This window comes from Blastomyces gilchristii, assembly GCF_000003855.2.
Source record: "Blastomyces gilchristii SLH14081 genomic scaffold supercont1.13, whole genome shotgun sequence".
Lineage (NCBI taxonomy): Eukaryota > Fungi > Ascomycota > Eurotiomycetes > Onygenales > Ajellomycetaceae > Blastomyces > Blastomyces gilchristii.
The window spans coordinates 153,341-179,662 of record NW_003101670.1 but is presented as its reverse complement, the minus strand read 5'-3'; the positions used below and the strand labels follow the sequence as shown (position 1 = coordinate 179,662).

At 38.2% G+C, this 26,322-nt stretch overlaps 7 protein-coding genes and 1 non-coding gene across 8 annotated transcripts; 3 read left to right on the top strand and 5 right to left on the bottom strand.

The window, feature by feature from the left end:
• Positions 1 to 11,341: 11,341 nt before the first annotated feature.
• Positions 11,342 to 14,614, bottom strand: BDBG_06236 (elongation factor 1-alpha). The gene is made up of 6 exons (XM_002623342.2): positions 14,353 to 14,614; positions 14,199 to 14,269; positions 14,068 to 14,126; positions 13,473 to 13,611; positions 12,380 to 13,398; positions 11,342 to 12,300 (listed from the first exon to the last, which is right to left on the bottom strand). Exons 1-6 carry the CDS (start codon positions 14,355 to 14,357, stop codon positions 12,211 to 12,213), a joined length of 1,383 nt encoding a protein of 460 aa, XP_002623388.1. The 5' UTR covers positions 14,358 to 14,614; the 3' UTR covers positions 11,342 to 12,210.
• A 196-nt stretch (positions 14,615 to 14,810) lies between these two features.
• On the bottom strand, positions 14,811 to 16,574 carry BDBG_06235 (DNA-directed RNA polymerase III subunit RPC10). Its single transcript, XM_002623341.2, has 4 exons — positions 16,344 to 16,574; positions 16,043 to 16,252; positions 15,754 to 15,848; positions 14,811 to 15,593 (listed from the first exon to the last, which is right to left on the bottom strand). The coding sequence occupies exons 1-4, from the start codon at positions 16,354 to 16,356 to the stop codon at positions 15,558 to 15,560; spliced, it is 354 nt and encodes a 117-aa protein (XP_002623387.2). The 5' UTR covers positions 16,357 to 16,574; the 3' UTR covers positions 14,811 to 15,557.
• Positions 16,575 to 16,674: 100 nt separating this feature from the next.
• BDBG_06234 (ankyrin repeat protein) lies at positions 16,675 to 18,771 on the top strand. The gene is made up of 4 exons (XM_031722527.1): positions 16,675 to 16,891; positions 17,050 to 17,187; positions 17,269 to 17,452; positions 17,626 to 18,771. Exons 2-4 carry the CDS (start codon positions 17,149 to 17,151, stop codon positions 17,982 to 17,984), a joined length of 582 nt encoding a protein of 193 aa, XP_031579318.1. The 5' UTR covers positions 16,675 to 16,891; positions 17,050 to 17,148; the 3' UTR covers positions 17,985 to 18,771.
• On the bottom strand, positions 18,573 to 20,530 carry BDBG_06233 (uncharacterized protein). The gene is made up of 3 exons (XM_002623339.2): positions 20,245 to 20,530; positions 19,746 to 20,148; positions 18,573 to 19,602 (listed from the first exon to the last, which is right to left on the bottom strand). The coding sequence occupies exons 1-3, from the start codon at positions 20,272 to 20,274 to the stop codon at positions 18,986 to 18,988; spliced, it is 1,050 nt and encodes a 349-aa protein (XP_002623385.1). The 5' UTR covers positions 20,275 to 20,530; the 3' UTR covers positions 18,573 to 18,985.
• A 21-nt stretch (positions 20,531 to 20,551) lies between these two features.
• On the top strand, positions 20,552 to 20,652 carry BDBG_17353. The gene has a single exon. It is a non-coding gene; the product is annotated as a tRNA-Gly (tRNA).
• BDBG_06231 (MFS transporter, AGZA family, xanthine/uracil permease) lies at positions 20,563 to 26,299 on the top strand. Its single transcript, XM_031722525.1, has 6 exons — positions 20,563 to 22,304; positions 22,405 to 22,488; positions 22,577 to 22,781; positions 22,882 to 23,085; positions 23,177 to 24,191; positions 24,363 to 26,299. Exons 1-6 carry the CDS (start codon positions 22,221 to 22,223, stop codon positions 24,532 to 24,534), a joined length of 1,764 nt encoding a protein of 587 aa, XP_031579316.1. The 5' UTR covers positions 20,563 to 22,220; the 3' UTR covers positions 24,535 to 26,299.
• Positions 20,674 to 21,751, bottom strand: BDBG_06232 (uncharacterized protein). Its single transcript, XM_031722526.1, has one exon. It carries the CDS (start codon positions 21,638 to 21,640, stop codon positions 21,242 to 21,244), a length of 399 nt encoding a protein of 132 aa, XP_031579317.1. The 5' UTR covers positions 21,641 to 21,751; the 3' UTR covers positions 20,674 to 21,241.
• Positions 25,203 to 25,889, bottom strand: BDBG_06230 (glutathione S-transferase; the record flags this gene model as incomplete). The annotated part of the gene is made up of 2 exons (XM_031722524.1): positions 25,203 to 25,582; positions 25,671 to 25,889. 2 exons carry the CDS (start codon positions 25,887 to 25,889, stop codon positions 25,223 to 25,225), a joined length of 579 nt encoding a protein of 192 aa, XP_031579315.1. The 3' UTR covers positions 25,203 to 25,222.
• Positions 26,300 to 26,322: the final 23 nt, after the last annotated feature.

Genomic DNA, 26,322 nt, shown 5'->3' with positions numbered 1-26,322 from the left:
GAAAGGAAAAGATAAAGTAAAGAAAGACTGTAACAAAACAAATTATTAAAAGATAGTATATAGCTGTTTTAACAGACTATATCTGATTGATTTCCTTCTCTTCATATTCAGATAATTCTGAATTTAGCCATTTTCTTGTAGCTGCTTGAGTTTCTGATAGAAAGTCTATTAAATATTTAATTCCTGTCTCAGTTGAGAATAAGAATCTCATATTTAATTGATTTAGATCATACTTCTCTTTCAATCTGACTCTGAGACTATTGTATAACACACAGTGCATTATAATATACTCAGGATTCTCATTTGCATTGCAGAATGAGCATTCTATTGAGTCAAATCTATCATCAAATCTTTGTATATAAGATTTGAAATAGCCATGTTCTAGTTTCAGCTGTATTATAGATGAGAATATTTTCTTTTTACATTTAATTGAACAAGATTTCCACTTGAGTTTTGTTTCAAATCTTGAATAATGTATACTCTTCTTTTGTTTCTGCCAGCTTTCATTTCACTTGTCTAAACAAGATTCTTTTATTTTTCTCTTTATAAAAGACCAGGACATAACTTTTTGAATAGATCTGCTTAATTCTGCACTCTTTTTTACAGCTGAATCAGCCAATTCATTGTCATGAATATTCATATGAGCAGGAACTCAGTGCAGATGAATTATCAGCTTTGATATTCTTCTCTTTTGAATTTTCAAAACAGAGTTTAAGATCAGTTCAAGATTCATTTGATCATTATGAATCTAACTATTTCTAAGTCTTTTTAAAGCAGCTTGACTATCAGAGAATATTCATGCCTCTTTCAAACTATTTCCTCTTTTATGAGATTTTATTTCTATGAGTTTGAAAGCTTTCACTATTGCAAATAGTTCAGCATCAAAGACTTCAGATTCACAGCCTAGATTTCAGAAATCTGAGATAAAATTGATATTATCTTCAGTATAAGCAATACCTGCGCTCAATCTATTTAGATTCTCATTCTTTGAGCTATCTGAATAAATCAGAATAGAGTCTTTTATATTGATTGTAGAAATTCTCTTCAAATACTGTTCACATTCTTTCTCTTTTGATAGTTCACTTATTTATAAGTCTATAAGAGATTCAAGCTTTTCTCTTCAGAGAGATAACTTCTCATGATTCACTTTTTCAACATTTAAAGAAGAAAATTGATTTTTAATCAGAGAGCATAGTCTGTAAAGTTGAGAAGGCATTTTCTTTGAAGAATCATTTTCATTTCAATCAAGAAATCTATTCCAATCCAGTTCATTTCCAGAGTTAATTGATGAAAATGAAGATGAGACTCTTTCTCTGATTATATGATTTGAGCTCATCTTTATAACTCTCAGAGCATAGTTCATACAGACCTTTTCAAATCTAATAGCAGGAGGAGAAATTGAAGCTTCAATTTTCATTGCTTTAATAGAAGATGATTTGAATGCTCTCAGAATTCTTCTCAAGACTCTGTTTTACAGACTTTGAAAGAGTTCAGTCAAATTCTCTTGATTATTTCATCAAACTTGAACTTCATAATCAGCTACTGATGTAATACAGGCTATATATAACTGTCTCATAGTCTGGAAGAATAGACCTCTCTCTGTATTTGATAGTCTGATTATGTTGTTCAATAGTCTTTCTGCCTTGACAGTTCTTTGTTGAATATGATATTTAAAGTTCAACTTGGAGTTTAATCATACTTCTAATCATTTGATATTTACACTGGGTTTAATCTCTCTATTTAAAAGAGATAGAGACAGTTCTTTCTCATTGAATCTAGGAAAGAAATGAATTAACTCAGTTTTATTTATATCAAATTGAATTTGATTGATATCTGCTCTAATAAAGATTTTCTTTGCAGCTTCTTCAATCACTTTCAAATTCTCTTTAATAGTTTTTGAGCTGTAGACTAGATCAATATCATTCATATAACTTGAAGATCTCACTATTCTCATATTTCTATTCTTGAATAGATATGCAGTGTATATTGCAAATAAAATGAGTGAGATTGAAGATTCTTATGATACTTCTATTTTTATCTCAGTCTTGTCTTATTTCATTTCATCAAAGAAAAGTTGTATAATTCTTTTAGATATAAAACAGTTAACTCATTTTATTAGAGAAAGTGACAGTTTTAACATCTTCAATGTCTGAATTAGCTTTGACTTTGAAACATAATCAAATGCTTCTTTTATATTAATAAAAACTGCAGTTGAGACCAGATCTTCATGCTTTGCTATTTAAATATTATAAACAACTGAGAGAACAGTGTCAATTGCAGAACACTGTTTTCTATTCCTCATTTATTCACTGAATAAAAGAGAATTACTGACAGAGCTTATAAAAGATAGTTGAGTAGCTATTATCTTTTCTAAAACCTTTTCTAGACAGTTCAATAGAGATATTACTCTATATGACTTAGAAATTGAAGTTTTTCTATTAGACTTTGCAAGAATCACTCCAGTGGCTTCTCTCCAGCATTCAGAATGATATTCATTTTTCAAGAGATTGAAAAAGAGCTCAAAATATTCATTCTTTAAGTAGGAGTATGTATTTTGAATAATTAAGTGATTAATTGAATCAGGCCCTGCAGCAGTCTTAACTGAACTTGAGAAAATAGCTGACTCTAATTCATCTTGAGTAAGATCAGGTCATTCTCAGTCATTTTCATCAATATAGTTAAGAAGTGATATATTCTCTTTCTCTGAATCTGAATCTGATGAGTATTGAAAGAGAGTTCTTATAAAAGCTTGATATTTTTCCTCAAAAGAGTTTGCTGTATATGATTCATTCTGAAACTCATATTCTAAGGTTGGAAGTTTTGCTACACTTCTTGTTTTAGTATAGTTAAAAGCTTTAAAAACTTCCTTCTCTTGTGCTTCTTCAAGAAATTTATTCCAGCAGTCTGTTTTAGCTTTTTTAATATCTGAAAAATATTCATTTCTGACAGCTTTGAACTCTTTATCAGATATTACATCATTCTTTCAATCTCTTCTAGCAGTAGCTAATTCTTTTCTTTTAGATGAGATATTCTCATTTCATCAAGGTTTTGAATACTCAGAAGATTTTCTCTTTGAAATATTATCTCTAACACTTATTAGAATAATAGATGTAATAAGCTTCACTCTATTCTCAAGTATTTCATTTGAGATATCTTGACCAGAATTTCAATATAGCTCATTCTGTCTTTCAGATTTTAACAGTTTTATGCTTTCTTCAACTGCTTTTCAATCAGCTTTTTCAAAGTTAAACTGATTAGAGAGAAGAGGATTTTCACTCATTTGTTTTTCACTCAGTTCAATCTCAAATTGAATAATCTCATGACCTGATTCTGATGTCTCATTTGAATTAATAAACCAGTTTACAAGTCTTCTTTTCATTAGATTTTGTGACATGAAGATTAGATCTATAATAGATTTCTGTTTCATGTCTTTTCTAAAGAATGTTTGTTGATCAGACTTATTAATCAAATCTATTGAATGCTCAAAGGTTCATTTAACTAGATTATCAGCTCTCACTGCTCTCTTGCATTCTGAATTTCATCAGAGATGATGTGCATTGAAATCTCCTACAATTATAGAGTTTCTTGATGAAGTTATGTTCAGAAATTCTCTATCAATTGTTCAGATATTGTTATTTTTCTTCAATGACTTTTCATTATAGATATTTATAAGCTGTATAGTATTAAACTCATTTTCTTTATCTATAATATCACTCACCAGAATATCAGGGTCAGATATAATATCAAATCTTAGATTAAATTAATATCTTGATCTCTTTCTTTCATAGATCACTACTCTTGACTTTATCTCAGACTTTTAAGATAAAAAGCAGTAGTAGCTTGAATGAGAAATAACATATTTTTACTCAGCATCAAAATTCAGCTCCTGAAGCAGTATAAAATTAACTTTTTATTCAAATGTAATTTGAAGATAAGAATAAATACAATTTGAGTTTCTATTCACATTATTTTAAATAAATGTGATTTTTAAAGAGTTTTTAAACTTTTTTTGTTGTTTTTGTTGTATATTCATACTAAAAGAGAGTAGAGTAGAATCTAATCACTATCATCAGATAGTAGATTATAACTATTCTTAAAAGTAGAAATCTCAACTGCTTGCATTATATCTAGTTTATCATCAGAGTCATTTCTCAATTCTCTAATCTTAACAGAAGTTTGAGGATTCAAATTCTGTTTACATTTAACTGAAGAATTAGAGTTTGAAGATTTAGATAGTTAAGAGTTCCTTCTTTTTAAGCTTGCAGTTATAAGTCTACTGACTTGACTCTTCTCTTCAGTTCTAGATTGACTTTGAGCTTCATCTTTTCTCCAGTTCTTTTGAGTTCTAGAAGTAAACATACATTCTTTTGAGCTAGATGCATGTTTTTCTTTGCAATTAGAGCACTTAAGCAGAGTATATTAATAAATTTCATCTCTTTTTGAGCATGTTTCACATTTATACTCACTAGTTTTGTGATCTCTGACACAGAATGCACATTTTGAGTCTCTAAAATATGAGATTACAAAGTGTTCATATCTTTGACAGTTTGAACACTGTGTTTGAGCTTTGAGATTCATTCTTGAGTCTTTGTATTCATGAACTCTTATTTTCAAATCTGCTACTCTTACTTCAGAGATCTTTGACTGTTCAAGTGTTTTTATATATACTAGAACAGAGGCATTTCTCCTGCTTTGTCTGAACTCAATTGAATTTAGTCATACAGGCTTCTTTCTCAGTTAAATAGAGTTGTATTCTTTCAATTCATTTTTGAGAAGTAGTATTCCTTCTTCACAGTCAAAAATTTCAACTGAAATATTATGAAGAATGAATTTATCCCACTTTTCATCTCTTTCAGATAAAATTGTTGTGTTTAATAAAGATTCTACTGCTGACTTTCAGAGATTCTCATTCTGAATAAGGAATTCAGCACTGAATTCAGGCATTGTAGTCAGAATAATAAAGTTTTCAAAGAATGATAACTCAATTGAAGCTATAACTGGTTTTTAAACTTCAATATTAGTTATCAACTGAGAAAAGAACTGCTGATTAATTTTATTTCTGATTCTGAAAATGAGATTTGAGTTTAGCTTGTTTCTTTGCAGAATGTCCTGGTTTGAGACTTTGAGAATAAGTCTTCTATTTCTGAAGATTTAGAAGTTTTTCTCTTTTTGCATTTTCTTTTTCACTTTTCTATGAATAGAGGCATGAGCAGTATTCTTCTCAGTTTTCTCAGAATTTTGAGCAGGTTTTGAGACAGCAGGTTTAGAGACAGCAGATTCAGCTGCTTGAGCATATGTTTTCTTCTGATTCAAAGAAGAAGAAGAAGTAGGAAAAAAGAATAAAGAAGAGTAAGATAAAGAGTCAGTGATTGTACTAGGAATTTTCAATGTTTTTTGAACTGTGTTTGAGATTCCAAGTTTGAACTTGATCATCTTCCATAGTTGTCTAGTCTGAGTATGAAGAATTAACAGAACTTCTTCATTCATCTCACTCAGACACTGCTTTTCAAGAATCTTGCTTGCTTTTTCAAGTTTCTGTATTTCAAGAACTTGTTGTTTCTCTATTTCTTCTTTCTTTCTTCTCTTCAGAATTTCAATCTCAGGAATAGCATTTGAGAAAGCATCTTTTTTCACATCAACTGAGTGTATTTTTGAACTCATTGTTTTCACTCAATGAAAAGTTGGTCAGACTGTTTCAATTGAGATATTTCTAAGTCTGTTTTCAATTGAAAAGTTGGTCAGACTGTTTCAAAAGAAGAATAAAAGACTTTTGTGTATAAAACACCTGATTTTTTTCACACTAGTTCAGTAACTAGGTTAGATTTTTGAAGAGAATCTAATAAACTAAAATTGATTTTTGAGATAAATCAATAAAATCTTTACAATCTCTTTCTTGGAATACAGTGAGGAAAAGTATGATATCAATTGATAATAAATCAGATAATAAACTAAAATTGATTTTTGAGATAAATCAATAAAATCTTTACAATCTCTTTCTTGGAATACAGTGAGGAAAAGTATGATATCAATTGATAATAAATCAGATAATATGACAGTTTTTGAGAGAAAAACTGATAAAAAATAAATCAATTTTTTGCAGAGAAATTGATTAAAACTATTCAATTTTATTCTAAATTATTCAATTCTCCTCACACAACAAGTGTGCAACTTAAATCAGTTAATAAAGAGTGTAAAAAAGAATTAAGTATTAATGAAAGCTCTTCAGCCACTGAAAAAGTAATTCTTACTTAAAAGAATATGAAATTATGATAGAAAACAGCTCTGTTTTTAATTCTTTATAAGAATATTGTGTAAAACCCAGAGAAAAACACCTTACTTTTTCAAGAGAAGTAAAAAACTATTTCTAAGATCTTTTTTTTTTATGCATTGACTGCTGCAGAAGAATGAGATAGAAACTGCTAAGATATACACTACTGTATACTCTCTATCAAGACTTTCTCTCTTCAGAGTCTTGATATTATAGAGAATATAAGTCTGTTTCTATATGATAATATAAATATTGTCAGCAGGATGTAGAGGAACTGGTTATTTATATCTCAAAATAGAAGACTTTGTCAATGATTATATCAATATAGAGTTAATTCTCAAATTCAATAGAAACCTAGTGTTGCTGTTCTCAATTCCTTGCAGAATCTATTGAATATTGAGATATTAAAATGAGATTTAATATATCTCACTGTGCAGGGATCAAAGGCTCAGTCAGACCTTGGGGTATACTGATTTTATAGTTGTTGATGTGCTGTTGACTTGTTGTCTGTTGGTTATGTGCTTGATATTATCGCTGAGGTATCTTTTTGTATTTTTCTGCCGGGGATGGGCCAGATTGGGAAGGGCGGTACGAGGGTGGGACTTGGCGTTGGAGTTTTGGAACATCAAAGATGGACAGGGTTTTCGCGGAGGTCGCTCCTCAGATATCTTCACAACTACAGATCGGGGATCTTCCAAAATCGAGAAGATTGGTGCATACGGCTAGGTCTCTTCACCTTACAATTTGTATGGCAATTTGGCCCGGGGTTGTGGTGTGGTAGGGGAGAATGGGGGATAATCCCACGCAGGAGTTCCGAACGATGTCTGGTTCACGTTTGGCTGGATAACTCCACCACCACACGGGGTATGCGGTCGGTGATGGGGTCAAAATGCTCGTATGATCGAGGGCTTTTCGATGGATCTATCGGCGGGTTCTTATTCGAAAAATCAAGCGAGTTCGTGGTGGAGCGGTCTGACAGAGCATTGAGAAATTACTCTTATTTCACTGTTCTTGAATTAAATCTGGTCATTTTTCATATTATTTCTCTCAGAAATGATCCATTTTCAGATTTTTTTGAGGCTTGATTCTGGTGAGACTCATGTCAAGAAATGTATGAGATCAGATCAAATGAGATCAAATGTGAAATTCATGATTCCACCGGCCAGTCTAGTTGTAATCAAGTCAGAAATAATATATATATATATATATATTTAACTATCATGATTCACAAATCACTATAATGTATAAATATTAACATTTTTTCAATATTAATATTTATAATATTAATATATTTTTAATAATATTATCTGATAATATAATTTGATAATACTCTCTTTCATAATATTAATATATTTCAAGAAATATGATAGAGATTAATCAAGATTATTTATTTACTTTTATACATTAATAATATTCAATTTGAATTAGTACTAAAATTATAACTAAGCTAAGAAACAAGATTATTTTCTCTTATATTAATTCTTCTTATATATATCAGTGATCAGTTATTAAAAATAAATTATTATCTTTCTTAAATTATTATTATATCTTCTGAATTTACTTCTTTCACTTCTTTTACTTCTATTAAAGATTTATAAACTCTTTAAGAATCACTGTGAATTACAAAGTCTATATTATTTATAATTTAATATAGAATATTCTCTTTTAATTATAATAAATAATCACTTCATTCTTTATATCTGATTTCAGATTATAAAATTTATAAAAAACTTAATATAAATACTGAGATAAACTATAAAATAATTATTAATAGATTATATTATAGATTACTGAAGAGTTATCTCTCTACTATAATTACTATAACTTTATTTAAAAATATTTATTATAAACTAATTAAAACTCTGAAGAAATTTTCTGATATCTGAAGTTATTAGAATATAAATAATAAAAGAAAAATAATCAGAAAATTACTACTAAGCTGATAAGCTACTTTATTAAATAATAATTTTTAGTAATACTAACTTTCTAATTTAAAGAAAATTATATAAAAATAATTATATATTAGTACTCTGATTTTATAACTCTTATCTGATAACTTCTGTGAATAATTACTTTATATATATATATCTCTGAATCTTTCTTTTTAATTAATTAAAAACTCTGAATTCTGAATACTTCTTTAAATACTTAATTCAAATCTTTATATTTTATATTAATTCTATCTTCAGTTCAATCTTAAGATATATTATAAAGTTAATATATAATATTTAGAATCAGAGTTAAAGAATTATCAAAGAGTGTCTCTCACAGTAAATATATAAACTAGTATAAATAATCTTATATTTATAAGAGTTATATATTATTATATTAATAAGAACTGAACTTATTAAGAGATATTAATTAAATTTAAATCATTAATCAGTAATTATACTAAGAATTATATAATAAAGATATTAATAACTGTGATTAAAAATAATTATTAAGATATTAGTCTCAGTCTTCTTACAATTATAATTAATAATACTATGAATAACTATACTATAATAAAGAGTTTAAAGTAAAAATTAATTTTATATTTCTAAAATAATAAATAAGATTATATTCTTTATATTACTTATATAATTTAATTTATAATATAAACACTGATAAAGAATCTTAATATTAAGATAAAGAATAATAAGATAATTAATTCTTAAGATAAGAATAAGATGAAAATAATTACTTAATTAACTTTTATATTCACTTTATAAAAGATAATATTTTTTAATAATATTTTTTAATATTACTTTTTAATAATGCTTTTTAATAATACTACTGTTAATTTTAAATAGATTGACTAATAATTTAAATATCATAGATTTAAAATATTATTAATATAATTTATATCTTCTCTAAATAATAATAATAATTTTATAATATTTAATAAATAAATAAATCAGTCATATCACTGAATATAATACAGAATATTAAAATATAGTAAAGTTTAATATATAAAATAACTATTCAGACTCTTTAATTATATTAAATAATTAATTATTGAGTATAATACTCTGATTAAGAAAAGATTCAGATATTAAAACTTTCTAATATAAAGTAAACTTAGTTAAAATATATAATTAATTTACTGTTTCAGTTTTATAAAATAATAAAGATAAAAGATAATATTTTTTAATAATATTTTTTAATATTACTTTTTAATAATGCTTTTTAATAATACTACTGTTAATTTTAAATAGATTGACTAATAATTTAAATATCATAGATTTAAAATATTATTAATATAATTTATATCTTCTCTAAATAATAATAATAATTTTATAATATTTAATAAATAAATAAATCAGTCATATCACTGAATATAATACAGAATATTAAAATATAGTAAAGTTTAATATATAAAATAACTATTCAGACTCTTTAATTATATTAAATAATTAATTATTGAGTATAATACTCTGATTAAGAAAAGATTCAGATATTAAAACTTTCTAATATAAAGTAAACTTAGTTAAAATATATAATTAATTTACTGTTTCAGTTTTATAAAATAATAAAGATAGTCTTAATTACTTATATATTAATACTACAGTCAGTCTAATAAGTATATAATAGTTTATTTACTTATCTTAAGAAGCAGTTAAATCACTTAAAAAGAAATTCAGTCTGAGATAATATTATAGTATGAACTATTATTACTATAAGAAATAAACTAATATATTATTACAGTAAAACTAAATAATTTTTTATAGAGTATTATACTATAGTAGCTCTACTAAATCTCTTTTATTAAGTTAATATCTATACTTCTTAAGATTGAATAGAGAAGAAATAAGACTTATATATTAAATTAGTTTAAGACTACTACAATACTAACTATTAGAGATTTAAATAAGTAAATATTCAAGATATAAAGATAGTAAAATATAATTCTTTAGTAAATAATAATCTTTAATAATACTTTATATTATATAGAACTATAATACTAACTTTGAAACAGAACTTATATATATTAATTATAACTGAAAATTAGATAAAACTATATACTTATAAAACTGAATTTAACTACTATTTTTAAGATAATTCAATAACTTTATATATTAAATCAATTCTAGAGTTATGAAAAATTATTAAGAGTATATATTTAACTATTACACTGATAATATATAATATTCTAATAATTTTATTAACAGAGATAAGAATAAAGTGAAAGTTTAACTTAAGTTAAAATATTTATTACTATTATCAGAGATAATTATAAGAAGAAATAATTAAGAAATTTATAATTATAAAATATAGAATTATTAGATAGTTTAATATCTCTGATTATAATATATCAGAGAAGTATAGTTTTTATAAGAAAGTAAAGAATAAACTTATATAAGAATATATTTAGTTATTTCATAAGTATTATTAATAATTATTATTAAATTCTGATTATATAAGTAATCACTGAATAAATTAAATAAGACTGATTTTAATCTTCAGTCTCAGTCTTATTCTGATTTTAAAAGAATAATCATCTTTCATAGTTTATTCTGAGAAATTACTCTTATTTCACTGTTCTTGAATTAAATCTGATTATTTTTCACATCATTTCTCTCAGAAATGATTCATTTTCAGATTTTTTTAAGACTTGGTCCTGATGAGACTCATGCCAAGAAATGTATGAGACCAGACCAAATGGGATCACATGTGAAATTCATGGTCCCGCCGGCCAGTCTAATTGCAGCAATTGAAGCCATAATTACCTGCTTAATGAGTGGTGACTATCTATACAGGCCATTGCGGCTTCCTCTACAGGCGGTCACATGGGGTGTGCATTTTTTCAACCAATCATATCGCAGAATGGGGCCTGCAAGATCGCACCTTCTATTCTAATCAGGTTTTTAAAGCACCTAACATATTGCTTCGCTTCGCTCCGCAAATGAACACTAACAAACCCTCCATGAAGCCACAGAGGTTATCTCGTAGGTACTTCTTGTCAGAATAACCTCCACGCTATTTTGAATTGTGAAACGGAGGCTGTTACAAAAAATATTGATTCCCCGCAAAGGGCATAGATTCAAGAGGGGCGAAAGATAGCGACAGAAACATATACGCAGTATGTTATCAGCAAAATTATGTATATAAATATATATTTCTCCCAAGAAGATATATTATTACATTAGATGAAACAGATGATAGTACCAGCGATATCAGAATATGAGATTGATTATCAGGGAAAGACAAGAAATTCATATAGTATTATTTTCCATTTCGCATCAGATAGAGAGTGAATGTGAATGGACGGTTTTATCGTTGGTTTGCTTTTCATTTTCAAACTCACGACGAAGGGGTTCAATCATTAATTGAGGGATGGCGGGATAATGGTAGAGGAAGTATTTCGCATCTACGGCTTTGAATAGCCATCTCATTGATAGCGGTATTAACTGGGCCAAGTCTTGCCCTCAAATGTGAAAAATGCATGGGGTGTATTATTAAACTACTACTTCAAAAGAATATAGAGGCTGAAGAGGAGAGAAGAAGTTTAAAGAATCTTTAAAAACGGTCATTAATATTTTGGAATTTTTGGATTTCGTACTCGTAAAAAAAAAAGGAAAAGGGGGTTGGGGGGTAGGTGTGAGAAAAAAGCCCATCTAATAGAAAGAGAAAATAAATCGTGAAGCCATTTTTCCTTTTAACTAGAGAGGACATGAAAAATAAAACAAAAATGCCACGGGAGACCAGGGTAAGAAGAAATGTGAAGGGAGCATAAGAAGAACGAAAAGCAACTCCTAAATAACGATAAGGTATAAAAAGACCTATGTCAAGTGGTCACATTTCGCCCGCTCTTCCGCACGTAAAGGTGAGAGGGAGAAAAGAGAAGGGAAAATAATACCTCCTTTATCCCCATCGCCTGGACGGTCATCCCCTCTTTCTTTATTCATTCTAGCATTTTTGTTTAAGGGCGGGTTGGGGGGGTGTGTTAGGGGCTAGCCAGTTTATTTCTTGGTAGCCTTCTGGGCGGCCTTGGTGACCTTGCCAGCAGTCTTGTCGGACTTGACGACGGACTTGATGACACCGACAGCGACCTGTATTGGTTTGGGAAATTAGTCAACGGTTCGAAAATGTATATAAATGGTTAGAATGAATATGGATGTAAAAACTTACGGTTTGTCTCATGTCACGGACAGCGAAACGTCCAAGAGGAGGGTACTCAGTGAAGGCCTCCACGCACATGGGCTTGGACGGAATCATCTTGACGATAGCAGCATCACCGGACTTGATGAACTTGGGGTTGTCCTCAACAGACTTTCCGGTACGGCGGTCAATCTTCTCGATGAGCTCAGAGAACTTGCAAGCAATGTGGGCAGTGTGGCAGTCGAGGACTGGGGCATAACCAGCGCCAACCTGGCCGGGGTGGTTGAGGACGATGACCTGGGCGTTGAAGGACTCGCAGCCCTTGGGGGGGTCGTTCTTGGAGTCACCGGCAACGTTGCCACGGCGGACTTCCTTGACGGAAACGTTCTTGACGTTGAAGCCGACGTTGTCACCAGGGTAACCAGCCTGGAGCTGCTGGTGGTGCATTTCAACGGACTTGACTTCAGTGGTGACGTTGGCAGGGGCGAAGGTCACGACCATACCAGGCTTGATGACACCAGTCTCGACACGTCCAACGGGAACAGTGCCAATACCGGAGATCTTATACACATCCTGGAGGGGAAGACGGAGAGGCTTCTCGGTAGGACGGACGGGGGGGTCGATGGCGTCAATGGCATCGAGAAGAGTCTTACCGGCGGCCTTGCCAGCAGCAGTCTCCTTGTTCCAGCCCTTGTACCAAGGGCAGTTGGGGGAAGGCTCAATCATGTTGTCACCCTCGAAACCGGAGATTGGCACGAAGGGAACAGACTTGGGGTTGTATCCGACCTTCTTGATGAAGTTGCTGACTTCCTTGATAATTTCGTTGAAACGGGTCTCAGACCACTTGGTGGTGTCCATCTTGTTGATGGCAACGATGAGCTGTCTGACACCGAGGGTGAAAGCGAGCAGAGCGTGCTCACGAGTCTGGCCATCCTTGGAGATACCAGCCTCGAACTCACCAGTACCGGCAGCAATGATGAGGATAGCGCAGTCAGCCTGGGAAGTACCAGTAATCATGTTCTTGACGAAGTCACGATGACCGGGGGCGTCTAGAAAGGGACATGTTAGATAATAGATACTTGAAGCCGAAATCTGACTAGAGGGGGTACCAATCGAAACTCACCAATGACAGTAACATTGTACTTGGGGGTTTCGAATCTCCAGAGGGAAATATCGATGGTGATACCACGCTCACGCTCGGACTTCAGTTTGTCGAGGACCCACGCATACTTGAAGGATTTCTTGCCCAACTCTTCGGCTTCCTATACGTAGACAGTTAGAACATACTCGATGGATAGGGTAAAAGCTCGCTTTGTGCAGAAAAGATGTTGAAATCAGGGTAAACAATCTTTCGAAACATTTCCCCTAAAACAAAACAAAAAGTGACAACCATATAAGAATATAAGGGTTGTGGTTGGTAGGCCGACAATGTATGCCGAGCGGAGGGCCAAAAAAAATGCACGTTATCTTGAGTTGAGAGAGCGGTGGCTGAACAGAGCGACCAGCACACTTTTGGCTGCAAGGCCAACATGTCACAGAAAACTAAAATTACCCCACCATGATGAAAAACAAATTGGCGAATCACAACACAACTAGCGAAAACCCAAAACAGAGGGGTAAAAGAACACAAAAAATATGACAAAAAACAAAATAAATAAATAAATAAAATAAATCATATCAGAGGCAACAAAATTGATTTCGCCGATTTTTTTGCTTACCTTCTCGAACTTCTCAATGGTACGGTTGTCAATACCACCGCACTTGTAGATCAAATGACCTATAGAGAAAACAACAGTGAGAAGAACGTGTGATAAAGCTAGAGTGTATTGTGTTAGGCGGGGTTGCTTACCGGTGGTGGTGGATTTGCCGGAATCGACGTGGCCGATAACGACGAGGTTAATGTGAGGCTTCTCTTCCTTACTGTGTGGTAGAAAAAAGCACCAGAGTTAGTCAAGCGAAGGAAATCGGGATGGATCGGACAGATGGAATAGATAGACGCTTACCCCATTTTGACTGGATGTGAATGTGAAAAGTGGGAGAGTTTGGGATAAAATAGATTGGATTTCTTGTAGTTCTTTGGAAGATACTAGAAGAGACCAGGAGAACGCTCAGATACTACGGCCAAGAATGCGTAGAGGTGCTGGCAGAGGTTAGTTAGAAGAGATGGAACAGTTGATAGAGAGATGTGATGATGAGGCGGAGCGAAGAGATGGGGAGCAGTGAGGGATGAGAGAATACGTACTGAAGCAGACGGGGGGAGGAAAAGGGAAAGGAAAAGAATTTTTGTGCGAGGAGAGGGGTTTTTGTATGCTTTCTGGGCGGGGGGGGAAAAGTGCAGGAGGCGAGGCCACTAGTCCGCTTTGGGCAATCACGTGCCGCTTATCACCGTGCTTTTGGAGGGGCTCAGGGCTGCCTGGTGGGTAGTGGTGGGGAACCTAGCGGTTGGTTGGGCGGGCAGCCGAAGAAAAAAAAAAAAAAAAAAAGAGAAAATTTTTGTTCGCTGCTACGTACTACTACCATCGCAAGAAGACCCCCCTTGCTGGGTTAGTTACCGCCTTTTCGTAGAGTCCCTTCACGATAAGGTGTGGGCGTTGGTCTTGGAGAGCGGACACTTGGTCTGATTAAAAAGTGGGCTTTATTGGTTGGCCTCTCTATCAAACCAATACGAAGAAAAAAAATTACTTTCACTCCTACAGGAGACGGAGGCGTTCAGAAGAATTGTAGAGCAATTTTCCAAACCCACCATCAGAGAGTTGAAATCCCGTAGGTGATCAGTAAACAGGCTTCCTGGCCTCTTCGTCATGTACTCTGTTCAATATTCCAAGCTACAGTACTAAAGTTTTTTTATGCGGGACAAATCTTGCATATCTTGAATTCTTGATGTAGTGGGTATCTATGTAGCAGCAGCACATGCAAACAAAGCTAAAAACAAAATGAATGAAAGGAAAAGGAAGTAAATGTAAGGTAAACCAGCTTAGATGCCTCGTCCTGCTAGATGAATTTCTCCAATCTGTCGCTTTGCAGATATTCAAACCACCTCTCCGAAAAACTCCCTCTTCCTAAATAAGAGTACACTTTGATTCAAACGAGCGGACACAGCTGCCTTGGAGTCGCAACAGTGACAAAACCAGGCGAAACCATCACACTAATACAAGGAATCGGCGATGACTCATAAATAGAGGTAGAGGGGTTGATGAGCTGTCCTGGCCTAGTTTTCTCTCCATCGGGCCCCGCAGGTCGTGCACTGCCATTTGTTGTCAGCTCAGCATTGGCCTTCAAATTTTATTTTATTTATTATTTTTTTTTTTTTTTTTCGTTCTTTACAAAGATCTAAATCCTGGGGGTGGGGAAGAGAGGGAGCAGAGTGTCATATGTTTGGTTTTCTTTTAAGACTTATATCGTACCTTGAAGAATGTAGTCATTGGCTCGTCCGCGCTTCGAATCTGCAACTGGTAAAAATATGCACGGTCGCCATCACAGCCTTCGGCGGGGCATTGCGCTGCAAGTCACACAACGGACAGACGGAACAATAGTCAGAACTCGTGGCAAAATATATAGAGACGAAATGCACGTCTGTAGGCCTAAACAGCCAAAAGGAAAATCACTCCAATCGTGGGGCAGGGAGGAGTGGTAAAAGGGAACGATCCGAATTATTTCCACGTCAAGCAAATGCAAGGGGAGGTGGTGACTCACTCCCTTGGCTATCAGCATTCTTCCACTCATCTTTCCCTCCTAGCACATCTGCAACTTCCTTCCGCTTCATCTCTGTCCGCTCGTAGTACGTTCGGTCGAGGACATACTGGTAGGGGCAGGTTCGGCATTCAAATCGGTTGACACCTAGCGGGTAGCGAGGGGTGGGATCCGCCCGGGAGATGGTAAGAGCATTGCTACAGTTTGGGCAAACTAGAAACACATTGTGAATTAGCTCATTGTCTATTCAGCGGGGGATTTTACGCAGGTCATATCGTATTTGGATGAAGGTTGAGAGACTCACACGTCAAAGGCATTTTGCCTGCTGAATTCTCAGTGATTGGGAGGAGCAAATCAATGACTATCTAGATGTATATGTTATAGATAGTGATATCATTATCACACGGAAGAATTTCCGAAAAGGGGTATGTCGTGCGAACTCATTGCATCCCGTCGTAGCCTTCCAGGACTATCTCCTAGGTCCCATGAGCTAATTGAGTAGAATGGGTGGAGGTCGGGAGCTAAGATGTACAAAGGTTAGCTTTCTGATTGGTCAATCTGCCGGGAAAATTATTCCCGCGCGGCTAATTTTGCCTATCAATAACTAACTTAACTTAATTAAGCGCAGTTTTTTTTTGAGATTGCGGCAAAACAAACAAGGGCCCCCGGAATATCTTTGTTCCTGCATTTATTGGTTGCAGAGGGGCTGATACACATTTAACGATTTCATAACAAGAGTAAGGACGGCGACGCTCTATACCAAGACTCTCCTTAGCTGATTGGGGTGTACCTGACAGGTCAGGATAACGCTCCTTTTGGTTAACTGTGCAGAAACATCATATTTTAGCTCTGGTAGGTTCCCTTCCCCGCTTTGGTTGTTGCGCTACATCCGCCCCTTCATAACTTTAAGGCTTTCAACTTCAGCACTTGTTTGTCCAGTATTCCCTAATTTGTTTATTAACCCGTGCTAACTTCACATGGATTTGATCCATTTTCTTTTCTATTCATAGGTCCCTCGAAGTTTGACTGAAAATCGAGAGCGTAAACCATACCCCGCACCCTGCCTCAAAATACGTTCCAGGCAAACCGCCAACAACAAACACAACACAATGCCCTCGGCAAATAATAAGATAGTAACGGACGACGAGGTACGTCGACTTTAGTCACTTTTTGAATCCTTTACGAATGTCGTTAAACGCTAGCTTTCTCACAAAACTCTGGAATTTTAGGGAGCTAGCCCCGCCGAGAGAGTTTCCGCCGCCTGCCGCGAAGATAACACGGATGCCCTAGAAGAGGTCCTTATAGAGATGGAAAACGCAAAGAAAACGAGTGGGGAAATTGCTGCTTTCTTTAATAGCGTTACGGACCCTTTGGGAAATTATGCGCTTCATATATGTGCTATGCATGGCAGCTGTGAGTAGCATGGCGTCCCTTTTTGCCATCCCAGTTAACTCTATACCCGGCTCTCCATCACCTCACATTTAGTGATTCCAGTACCCCCCAAAACAACGAAATTATTTCCAAGTGAAAGAACTAGGAAATAGCAATATCATCTAACAATATACTTCCGTACGCACACACCACAGACCACGCAGCCGACTTCCTCTTCGACATAGAATTCTTCGAATGCGACCCAAAAACCCGACTCGACAAAGAAACACCCCTCCACCTCGTCGCGCGCTACGCAAACGATACAAGCCGCTACAACTCCGTCCGAGACGCCATCACGATGATAAAAATGATGTGCGAAGCGGGCTGTGACCCGCGAGTCACGAATAAACACGGCGAGACCCCCTCACGATTACCAGATATGATACCGGAAGACGTGCGCAAGGAATTGAGGCAGGCGGAATATCTCTTGAATGAAGGGCTGGCATTACAGAATGATGCTAATAGTGACGATGATGATGCTGGGGACCAGAATAGTGCGAGTGATTCTGAGTGAGGATGAGAAAAGGGCAGCCCAAGGGTGGCTGCGTGGGTTTAAGAGCATGACCCTCTACGAATCTTCTTCTTGTTCTTTTTCTTTCTTTCTTTCTTTCTTTCTTTCTTTCTTTTTTTCGGTTCCAACTTCCGCTATCTTAGAATCAATCCAGCGTTTTCAATTCACGTGCGCGCACATCAGCGAAAACAAAAGAGAAAGCGGAGGAGAAAGTAATGACGAAAAAGTGGAAAGCTGCCCCTTACCTAGCGTTCGATGCATGTTTTGCAGGCGTCTCCTCGTCTATTATCTCCCTCTTATGTATTTCGCTTTGGCCTGAACGAATCCTCTTTCCTTGTTGCCCCATCTACTCCCTTTATTTACCCTCGAGTTATTGTGGCTCATGTTTTATATGCAGCGCTTCTATCTGTACATGTACCCGCTTCTCTCCCTCTTTTCGTCTCAATTTGCACATACTGCCCATGCCCGAAATGACCGGTCAGATATATATAGATATATACCCACCTGTATCAGGAATAGGAATAGAGAAAGCTCGCAAGGTGTGGATACAAATCAACTTTTCTTCCTTTGTATGTTATTTTTTACTTATATGGGGTCTCTTACCATTGTTGTTTAAGGTTAGCGGGAGTATATATATGTATCTCGTTCCTCAGCGGAAAAATGTCAATTTCCTAACCAGTCGTGGCTGCCGTTCTTCCTTTCTTCATCTTGTTTTCATTTCCTTTATTCGAAGGGCAATATGGAGGGAATAGGTTGGAGAGATATACAACAAATAAATAGAATTATTTTCACCATTAAAAACAGATACCATATACACGTCATATGTAAAACGGCAAGTGCTAAAAGGTATTCGCATCGAAATCAAAAGCTCCCCTAGACCAAGGTGTATGGAGGAGGCTGGGAAGTGCAGAAGTCATTACTTACTAAAAACATAGTAGAGAAGAGGGAAACGAAAAAAGGAGAGAAAAAGGAGCATATAGCAGAAACCGACAAGTTACCAAGCCTCACTCCTCCCCATCGCCATCGCCATCGCCATCGCCATCACCATCGCCATCGCCATCACCCTCCCCCCTCCCAAAATGCAACGGTTCTGTTATCCCCAAACTCCTCTTCAACCTCTTCTCAAACGCCTCTACCTCCTCTTGCCTCTTAGCAGGCACACCCTCACCCTCACCCCCATTCACATTTGAACTCCCTCTCTCGCCGAACCCATAAACCTCCCTTGCCAACCCCGACACGCCCACAACCCCCACCTCAACCTTCCCCCTAGGCCCCACAAGATACTCCACAATCTCCTCCCCGCCATCCATTTCCCGGTTACGCACGATATAGCCTTCTTTACATAGGCGTGCGAGTAACCTGTCCGTGCGGTCGATGGGTGTGAAGTTATCAGCGTTGACGCGGCGGAGGAGGCGGTCGAGTTTCTGTTCGCGGATGGAGCCGCCAGAGAGGAGGATGGTGGATATTATGAAGGTGTAGATGGCGGTGTAAGTGCTTTCGGTTGTGGAGGAGGGTGCACGTGAGGGTGGGAGGATGGTTGGGGTGCGATAGGCAGGGGGAAGGGTGGTTACGACCGTCCAGGTTTTGGAGGTTGTGGCAGGTCGTTCGGTGCGTTGGGCGGCTGGTATCGAAGGCAGTGGTTAGTTATATTATTGTGCATATATTTCTCCTACATATACAGACGAAGAAATGGTATCAATCTGTAAAGAAATTAAACAGGTCATGGAAGGAAAAATGTATATATATATATATATAAACACACACCTCTCCTCTGACTTATCGTCACCTTCTCCCTCAATGGCTGCTCTACCATCTGCATGCCGAATCTCTCTATCAACTCCGTCTGCGCCTTTTCAAAAACCATCCTAAACTGCCTCGCTCCTTGCTCACCCAGGACTTTATCCCTGATATCAGTCCGCCGGATCACCTGCCGCGAATACTCGCTTGCAAGCGCGAGCCGCACCAGCTTCTTGACCATCACGTCAGTGGCTCTGTGGAATTGGGTAAACATCTCCGGCGTTGACCGGCCATCTGAAGAGGCATCCGAATCGGAATCAGAGGTCTGGCGCCGCTGTCGTTTTTGTTGTTGTCTGGATCGTTGGGAGGGAGCTTGCTGGGGTTCGGATGAGGCGTCTGAGTTCATCTCCGCTTCATCTTCATCATCGGGCTGTTCCAAAAAAGGGAATGAGATAGATGAGTTAGCCAGGACGTCCAGTAAACTTGTTTGAAGGTCCGATTTCCTTGGACATGGATGGGAACCTACAGCGCGACGGCGGTTGCGCACGACAGGCATCTTTTTCACACGAAGCGGGTTCTTTAGATGGTGGTTTTTTTAGACACTATGCAGCTAGCCTCGTTATTATTAGAATAAAATAGTGGTAGTTCAATTGATTTGAGTATAGAAGCATATTGATTTCAAGCGGTTTTTATTAGGGTCATGAATATTAACTTGATATGCAACACGCGCGGGCACGATGACATATGGCGTGTACTGCGTAAATATGCTAATTATTGGTGTGCATTTTACCTATTTGGGTCGTTGCTTCCTTTTTTGCAACAACGAGAAGCCAGCATCATTGGTCTAGTGGTAGAATCCATCGTTGCCATCTCACCTGACCTCGCTCAGGTCCTGTGACTCGATGGGGCCCGTGTTCGATTCACGGATGATGCATTGAAATATAATGTCTTCTTTTTGTATCCTATTTTTTGCCGTATCTTTCTTTCTATGCCCCTCACAGAGTTTGGTTGAATATGTTTTTTGACACGAATGGTGGTATTGTTGGTTGTTTCGTGTGCACTTCGTTATTCTCAGATCAGGGCATCACATCTGTTTACGTGCATGCACTCCCACTTGCCCATCCAGGTCGCTACAGGGCCATGCCATTGTACCAGGTATAGTTATATTTTATTACACAAGAACGATATAACTAATCAATCTTCTACGGACTTCAATTCTGCCTATCTCAGTAAGCCCCTGAGTGCTTCACTCTGCACGAGTTCGATCCGATCGTCGTTCATAACATGTGTCAATCGATTGAACCAGCCAGGTTAATACAGTTAGGACACCGGCTCGATAATTATTAATAATACAGGTAGGATAGCTCTCAAATCCTCGTTTCGGGAAACTTCAAAATGCCACCCTAGCGTTCGGACCCGCCCGCTAGCCAAAACACAGTTTCCCCAGATTCAAGCGGGTAGAATAAGAGACTATTCAGGCCGCGCCAACGGTGCGACGTTTCATATTTTGCGGGGTAGCTCTTTTAGTTCTCCGTCGAAGCTTGGGGGAGGAAGAATGTTCTGGACAGAATCCGAAAAGTCATGATGTCGCCGGCACTCGCCGTCCCAATCAAACAGTGTCGTCGCGAATTCAGTTTCAGCGCCTGACTAGCTTGCGCTGTCAAGGTCGCGGCTTGCTGGTCTGACCTTATGACAGGACGATTTTGTCCTATCAGCAAGGAAGAAGACATTGCGGACTTCTCCGCCGTGTGGTAGTCCCCAGTTATGGAGTCCAAGTTGGACAAACTCAGAATATCCATGCATGCCGAGCTTGATAACGAAAGATGAATGTGTCTTCCGTCCAACTGCGCATTTTCAATATTGCGAGACAGGCAGCTCCTCATTGCTTTCAGATAAACCCCGAGAAGCTGTATTTGTAACATCCAGAGGGCAGACAGGGACAAGATCTTGGCTGTCCACAGATATGGGTCCGCTCATAATGAGTTTGTAATTCCCAAAGAGAATCGGGGTTTTGCCTACTGGCTTACCTGTAGCCACCCAGCAAGCTCATGTTTCTTGCATGTGCTACGGGGCGCCGCTGACACAAAGCTGGGATTGGTTCGGGAAACAACCTGCAGTTGAACCCTCCCCGAGATTTCCTTGGTTCGGTCGGTCCTCTTCCCTTGCTTGCTCTGCGCCAGCCGAGCTGCAGCCAAAAGCCGAACAGACCCGTAAAAAAGCACAAGAATGACCAATGAAACAGCTGCATTTTTACGAGCGATAAGATATTGGGACAAAATAAAAAGAAAAAAAATGGAGACTATAAAAATGGCCGACACAAATCCTACTCTAAATAAAATAATTATAACCTCCAGATGCATGCGACTCCTTATATAGCCGGGGCATCGCTCCATTGCCCTCGCTCTTTGCCTGGCCGTCCTCCCGTTCTCTAGATACAGGCCTACTTCGCTTTTTCCTCAACCGCTCCCCCAAGCCCCCCCCAAGTGTGCACAGCCCGTCAAGATGAAGGATTGGGGTGCTGCTGTCAACCGTGCTGTAGCGGGCAGCATTGTCGGCCGCCGCTTCAGGCTGGAGGGTTCTGGCCATGTAAGCAAGCAGACAAAAATAAAGAAAACCAGAATATAGAAGAGGGCGAATCAAAGGAAAGCGTTACAGACTGACGATTTCATCTTCTGTTTTCACGTAGCGACATGAGCGAAAGGGCACGCGCTTCTTGACTGAAGTCCGTGCCGGCCTCACCACATTCTTTGCCATGGCCTACATCATATCTGCATGTACTTATACCCCTCTCCATATACGTATCCCTTGCGGCTTTGCAAAATACAGCATGAAAATGGGTAGTACTAATGAACTAACAGGTCAATTCCAACATCACTTCTCAATCCGGCGGCACATGTGTTTGCAACGACCCAGTGGACCCAACATGTATGGGAAACACGGAATATGAGTTGTGCTTGAATGCGATCAGGCGGGACTTCATTACAGGCACTGCGGCGATAGCTGCCCTTTCGTCGTTCTGTATGGGTTTATTTGCCAATATGCCAATCGCATTGGGCCCTGGAAGTACGTATTTCTCTTTTCGGAAAAGGAAAAGAGAAAATAGTGCAACACCAAGTTTGGTTCAATATATATCATTGCTAACAGAATCCATTTACGCTGTTAGTGGGTTTGAACGCATATTTCGCGTATAACGTTGTTGGATTTCGTGGCACTGGCCCTGTTCCTTACCGACTTGCGCTTACTGCTGTCTTCGTTGAAGGGTTTGTCTTCGTGGGTTTGTCGGTATGCGGAATGCGCCAATGGCTGGCAAGAGCTATTCCACGGTCGATTAAGCTGGCTTCAGGTGCTGGTATCGGACTCTATCTATGTGCGTTTCGTGTCCCCTTGGACCTGTTTTTTCTGTCCTATACCCCACCCCCCAAGTCCACGGTTTCTAACAAATGTATTTCCCTTAATAGCTCTCATAGGCTTAACCTACAGTGCAGGTATTGGTGCCATCACTGGCGACACGGCAACGCCCCTAACTCTTGCTGGATGTGTGGAGAGCGAAATGGTAGACGGAGTATGTCCCCCTGGAGCCAAAATGCGCAACCCAACGTTTTGGGTCGGCCTATTCTGTGGTGGCGTGTTCACCTGTATCCTCCTCATGTACCGTGTCAAGGGCGCCATCATCGCCGGTATCCTACTCGTGTCAATTATCTCCTGGCCCCGTCCGACCAACGTCACCTTCTTCCCACACAATCCCAAGGGAGACGACTCATTCGACTTCTTCAAGAAGGTCGTCACCTTCCACCCCATCAAGAACACACTAATAGCCCATGACTGGGATCTCAGCAACGCAGGCGGCCAATTCGGCCTGGCATTTATAACCTTCCTCTACGTCGACATTCTCGATGCGACCGGCACCCTATACTCTATGGCACGCTACTGCGGCGCAATCAATGAAAGAACCCAAGACTTTGAAGGATCCGCCATAGCCTATATAGTCGATGCGTTGAGTATCTCAATTGGCTCCCTTCTAGGCCTGTCTCCCGTGACAGCTTTTGTTGAATCGGGCGCCGGTATTGCTGAAGGAGGCGCCACAGGTATCACTGCCATGGTCACGGGACTCTGCTTCTTCGTCTCCATTTTCTTCGCGCCTATATTCGCCTCGATCCCGCCGTGGGCTACTGGCTGTACGCTCGTCCTGGTCGGGTCGATGATGACTAAAGTCGTATCAGAGATCAATTGGTCGTACGTCGGTGATGCGGTTCCGGCCTTCATTACTCTGGCGGTTATGCCTTTTACATACTCGATTGCGTACGGCCTCATCGCAGGGATCATGTCGTATATCCTGCTGAACACGGTGGCTTTCATCATTGAGAAGGCCTCGCGCGGCCGCATTGTGCCACATAATAAGAATCTGAAAGAGCCGTGGTCATGGAGGGTTCCTGGGGGGATTCTGCCAGCGTGGTTGGTTCGGTTGGTGAATGGGTAAGTTTTTATTTTTTATTTTATTTTTTATTTTTTATTTTTATTTTTTAATTTTTTTATTATTTATTTTTTATTATTTTTTAAAGTTTTTTTAATCCCTTCCCCCCTCCTTTTATTTATTTACTCTCCCACCATCTAGAGTGATAAGAGCCAGGCTGACAACGATAACAGCAAGAGAGATTTCTGGCGCGAAGATATCCTGGATAATCAAGACTATTCACCCGGCACCAACTCTAACACCAATGCGGCGGAAACTGAAGGGTACGCCGTCAGGGAAAATAAAGGCGCTGGCGTCACTGCGGGTTCCACAAGTGATAGTGGCGACGTGCAAAAGGAACAGTAGTGCACGGTAGAAGTAGCGGGCTGCTTATTGATGTCTTTGGTTTGTGACTGGGATGCACGAGTTTTCGTCTCGAGACGGTGCAATGATGGGTCGTATTTGGGCCCCTTGTTGGGAGCGTATCCCTGGCTGCCCGCAGGATGATAATTATGTCATATGAGATGTGGTGTTTCTGGTTTTGTGTTCATTACCCTCATGCTGCCTATCCGCGTATGCATATAAATGCAGTTATAATAATTCATTTCATAATAATGTGCGTAGCTTTTATTATCATTTTTGTTTCTCTGAGGACATCTGTTTGTATATGCGATGTTTTCATTTGAGCAGCTTTTCCCATTGCTATTTCTCCCCCGAATTCGTTTCAGGAATAAAAGCTGAGCTTCCCGAATAGGGTGCTTACTTTAGTCCCGATTATTCTCCAAAATTTCTGCTCATCCATACACATGGGTGCGATATTTCTACATGAACAGTTAAAAATCAAGACTATATACGCTATTTCCACGATCTAGTTACGTCTATTACTCTTAAACGGAGTTGTTCCCCCCAATCTTCGCCCTCCCATCCCTCATTCGCGTAACATACCCACTTCACACCCTTCCGTTCACCTCCATCCCACTCTCAACCCTACGATGAAGACACCTCCGCTCCCAACAGCAATCGCATATCCGGATCCGCCTTAGCCATTGCTCTCTTATACCCGTCTCTCCCGCCAACTCCCGCCAACTCCCGCCAAATAACCCAGAATCCCATCATACCCACGCAAGCTATACGCAAACCAATTCCTAAACGTCGTCAACGAAAACACAACCATAATATTCGCCACCGTAAACTCATCGCCGGCCAGCCACGTTGCACCATCACCGCCCTCGCTTTTCGGCTTGAAGCGCTTGTCCTCCAGGGACCGCGTCAGCCTGTCATTCCAGAGGGCTACTATGGGATTGGGATTGGGATTGGCGACGGGATCCCGGCCCCGGGTCCCATCGCCGCCGCCGCCGGAGCCAGCATTCAACATCATGAGGCGTCCCAGGAATGGCTGAAACGTGCCATTGGCCTAGTGGAAATAGTAGACGAAGTCCGCACAGTCATGATGGCTTGGTGGCAGGAATAGTCTGCCGTTGCCGTGTTTCTGGCAGATGTACTGGACACATGCGCCGCTTTTTGCGAGAGTTAGGGTTCACGTATTCTCTCCATATCGTCCGTAGGGAGAGGGAAAGTATCTTGAATGATCGGTAGGGAGCCGGAAGGGTGCAGTGCTTTATATTTGTAGGTTTTAACTCGTAGGGGATGTCAAGTTCTTCGCAGAGCCAGGTGATGAGGTCGGATTGGAAGTTGTGGAGGTAGTGGATGGTTAGGGGCATGGTTGTTTTTTTATGTTGATCTTTCAGGGGTGTATAATGGATATGATTGTTCATTGACGTGTGTAGCTTTGGAGCAGCGAATATGGGATTGGAGGTTTATCCATATCGGCCGATTTCCCGTTGGATATATGGAAACCCATCATTGGAGTGGGATGACAAGGAGACCTGCAAAATATGTCAGCTGAAGTGGTCTAACTTAGAAAAGTAGTTATCAATCCCGGCTTTCTTCTCCTATATCCGTCTACTACGCAGCTAGGTGGTTTTCGGGCCAAGTACCAACTTTGGTCGCGTAACTATGGTTTCGCGGCCTAATGGCGCCGCTGCTTAAACAAAGTGACATAACTAATTGTAGGAGGATTCATGTTGTGTGTGTTATATAAATAGTCTAGCTAGATATGATTGCAGTACCGGAGCAGCCACCAACAATATTTAA

Excerpts from the sequence above, each read along its gene's own strand:
- BDBG_06232 (XM_031722526.1), bottom strand. The coding sequence starts at position 21,640 with ATGTTACAAATACAGCTTCTCGGGGTTTATCTGAAAGCAATGAGGAGC.
- BDBG_06235 (XM_002623341.2), bottom strand. Across the intron at positions 15,849-16,042 it reads GAATGCTGATAGCCAAGGGA|CGCAATGCCCCGCCGAAGGC; the intron begins GTGAGTCACCAC and ends TGTGACTTGCAG. Across the intron at positions 15,594-15,753 it reads CAATGACTACATTCTTCAAG|TGCACGACCTGCGGGGCCCG; the intron begins GTACGATATAAG and ends AACAAATGGCAG.
- BDBG_06236 (XM_002623342.2), bottom strand. Across the intron at positions 13,612-14,067 it reads CCATTGAGAAGTTCGAGAAG|GAAGCCGAAGAGTTGGGCAA; the intron begins GTAAGCAAAAAA and ends GTCTACGTATAG. Across the intron at positions 13,399-13,472 it reads GTACAATGTTACTGTCATTG|ACGCCCCCGGTCATCGTGAC; the intron begins GTGAGTTTCGAT and ends GTCCCTTTCTAG.
- BDBG_06234 (XM_031722527.1), top strand. The coding sequence starts at position 17,149 with ATGCCCTCGGCAAATAATAAGATAGTAACGGACGACGAG. Across the intron at positions 17,188-17,268 it reads AGATAGTAACGGACGACGAG|GGAGCTAGCCCCGCCGAGAG; the intron begins GTACGTCGACTT and ends CTGGAATTTTAG. Across the intron at positions 17,453-17,625 it reads ATGTGCTATGCATGGCAGCT|ACCACGCAGCCGACTTCCTC; the intron begins GTGAGTAGCATG and ends CACACACCACAG.
- BDBG_06231 (XM_031722525.1), top strand. The coding sequence starts at position 22,221 with ATGAAGGATTGGGGTGCTGCTGTCAACCGTGCTGTAGCGGGCAGCATT. Across the intron at positions 22,489-22,576 it reads CCATGGCCTACATCATATCT|GTCAATTCCAACATCACTTC; the intron begins GCATGTACTTAT and ends ATGAACTAACAG. Across the intron at positions 23,086-23,176 it reads TGGTATCGGACTCTATCTAT|CTCTCATAGGCTTAACCTAC; the intron begins GTGCGTTTCGTG and ends TTCCCTTAATAG.
- BDBG_06233 (XM_002623339.2), bottom strand. The coding sequence starts at position 20,274 with ATGCCTGTCGTGCGCAACCGCCGTCGCGCT. Across the intron at positions 20,149-20,244 it reads TGCGCAACCGCCGTCGCGCT|CCCGATGATGAAGATGAAGC; the intron begins GTAGGTTCCCAT and ends TTTTTGGAACAG. Across the intron at positions 19,603-19,745 it reads GACGATAAGTCAGAGGAGAG|CCGCCCAACGCACCGAACGA; the intron begins GTGTGTGTTTAT and ends CTTCGATACCAG.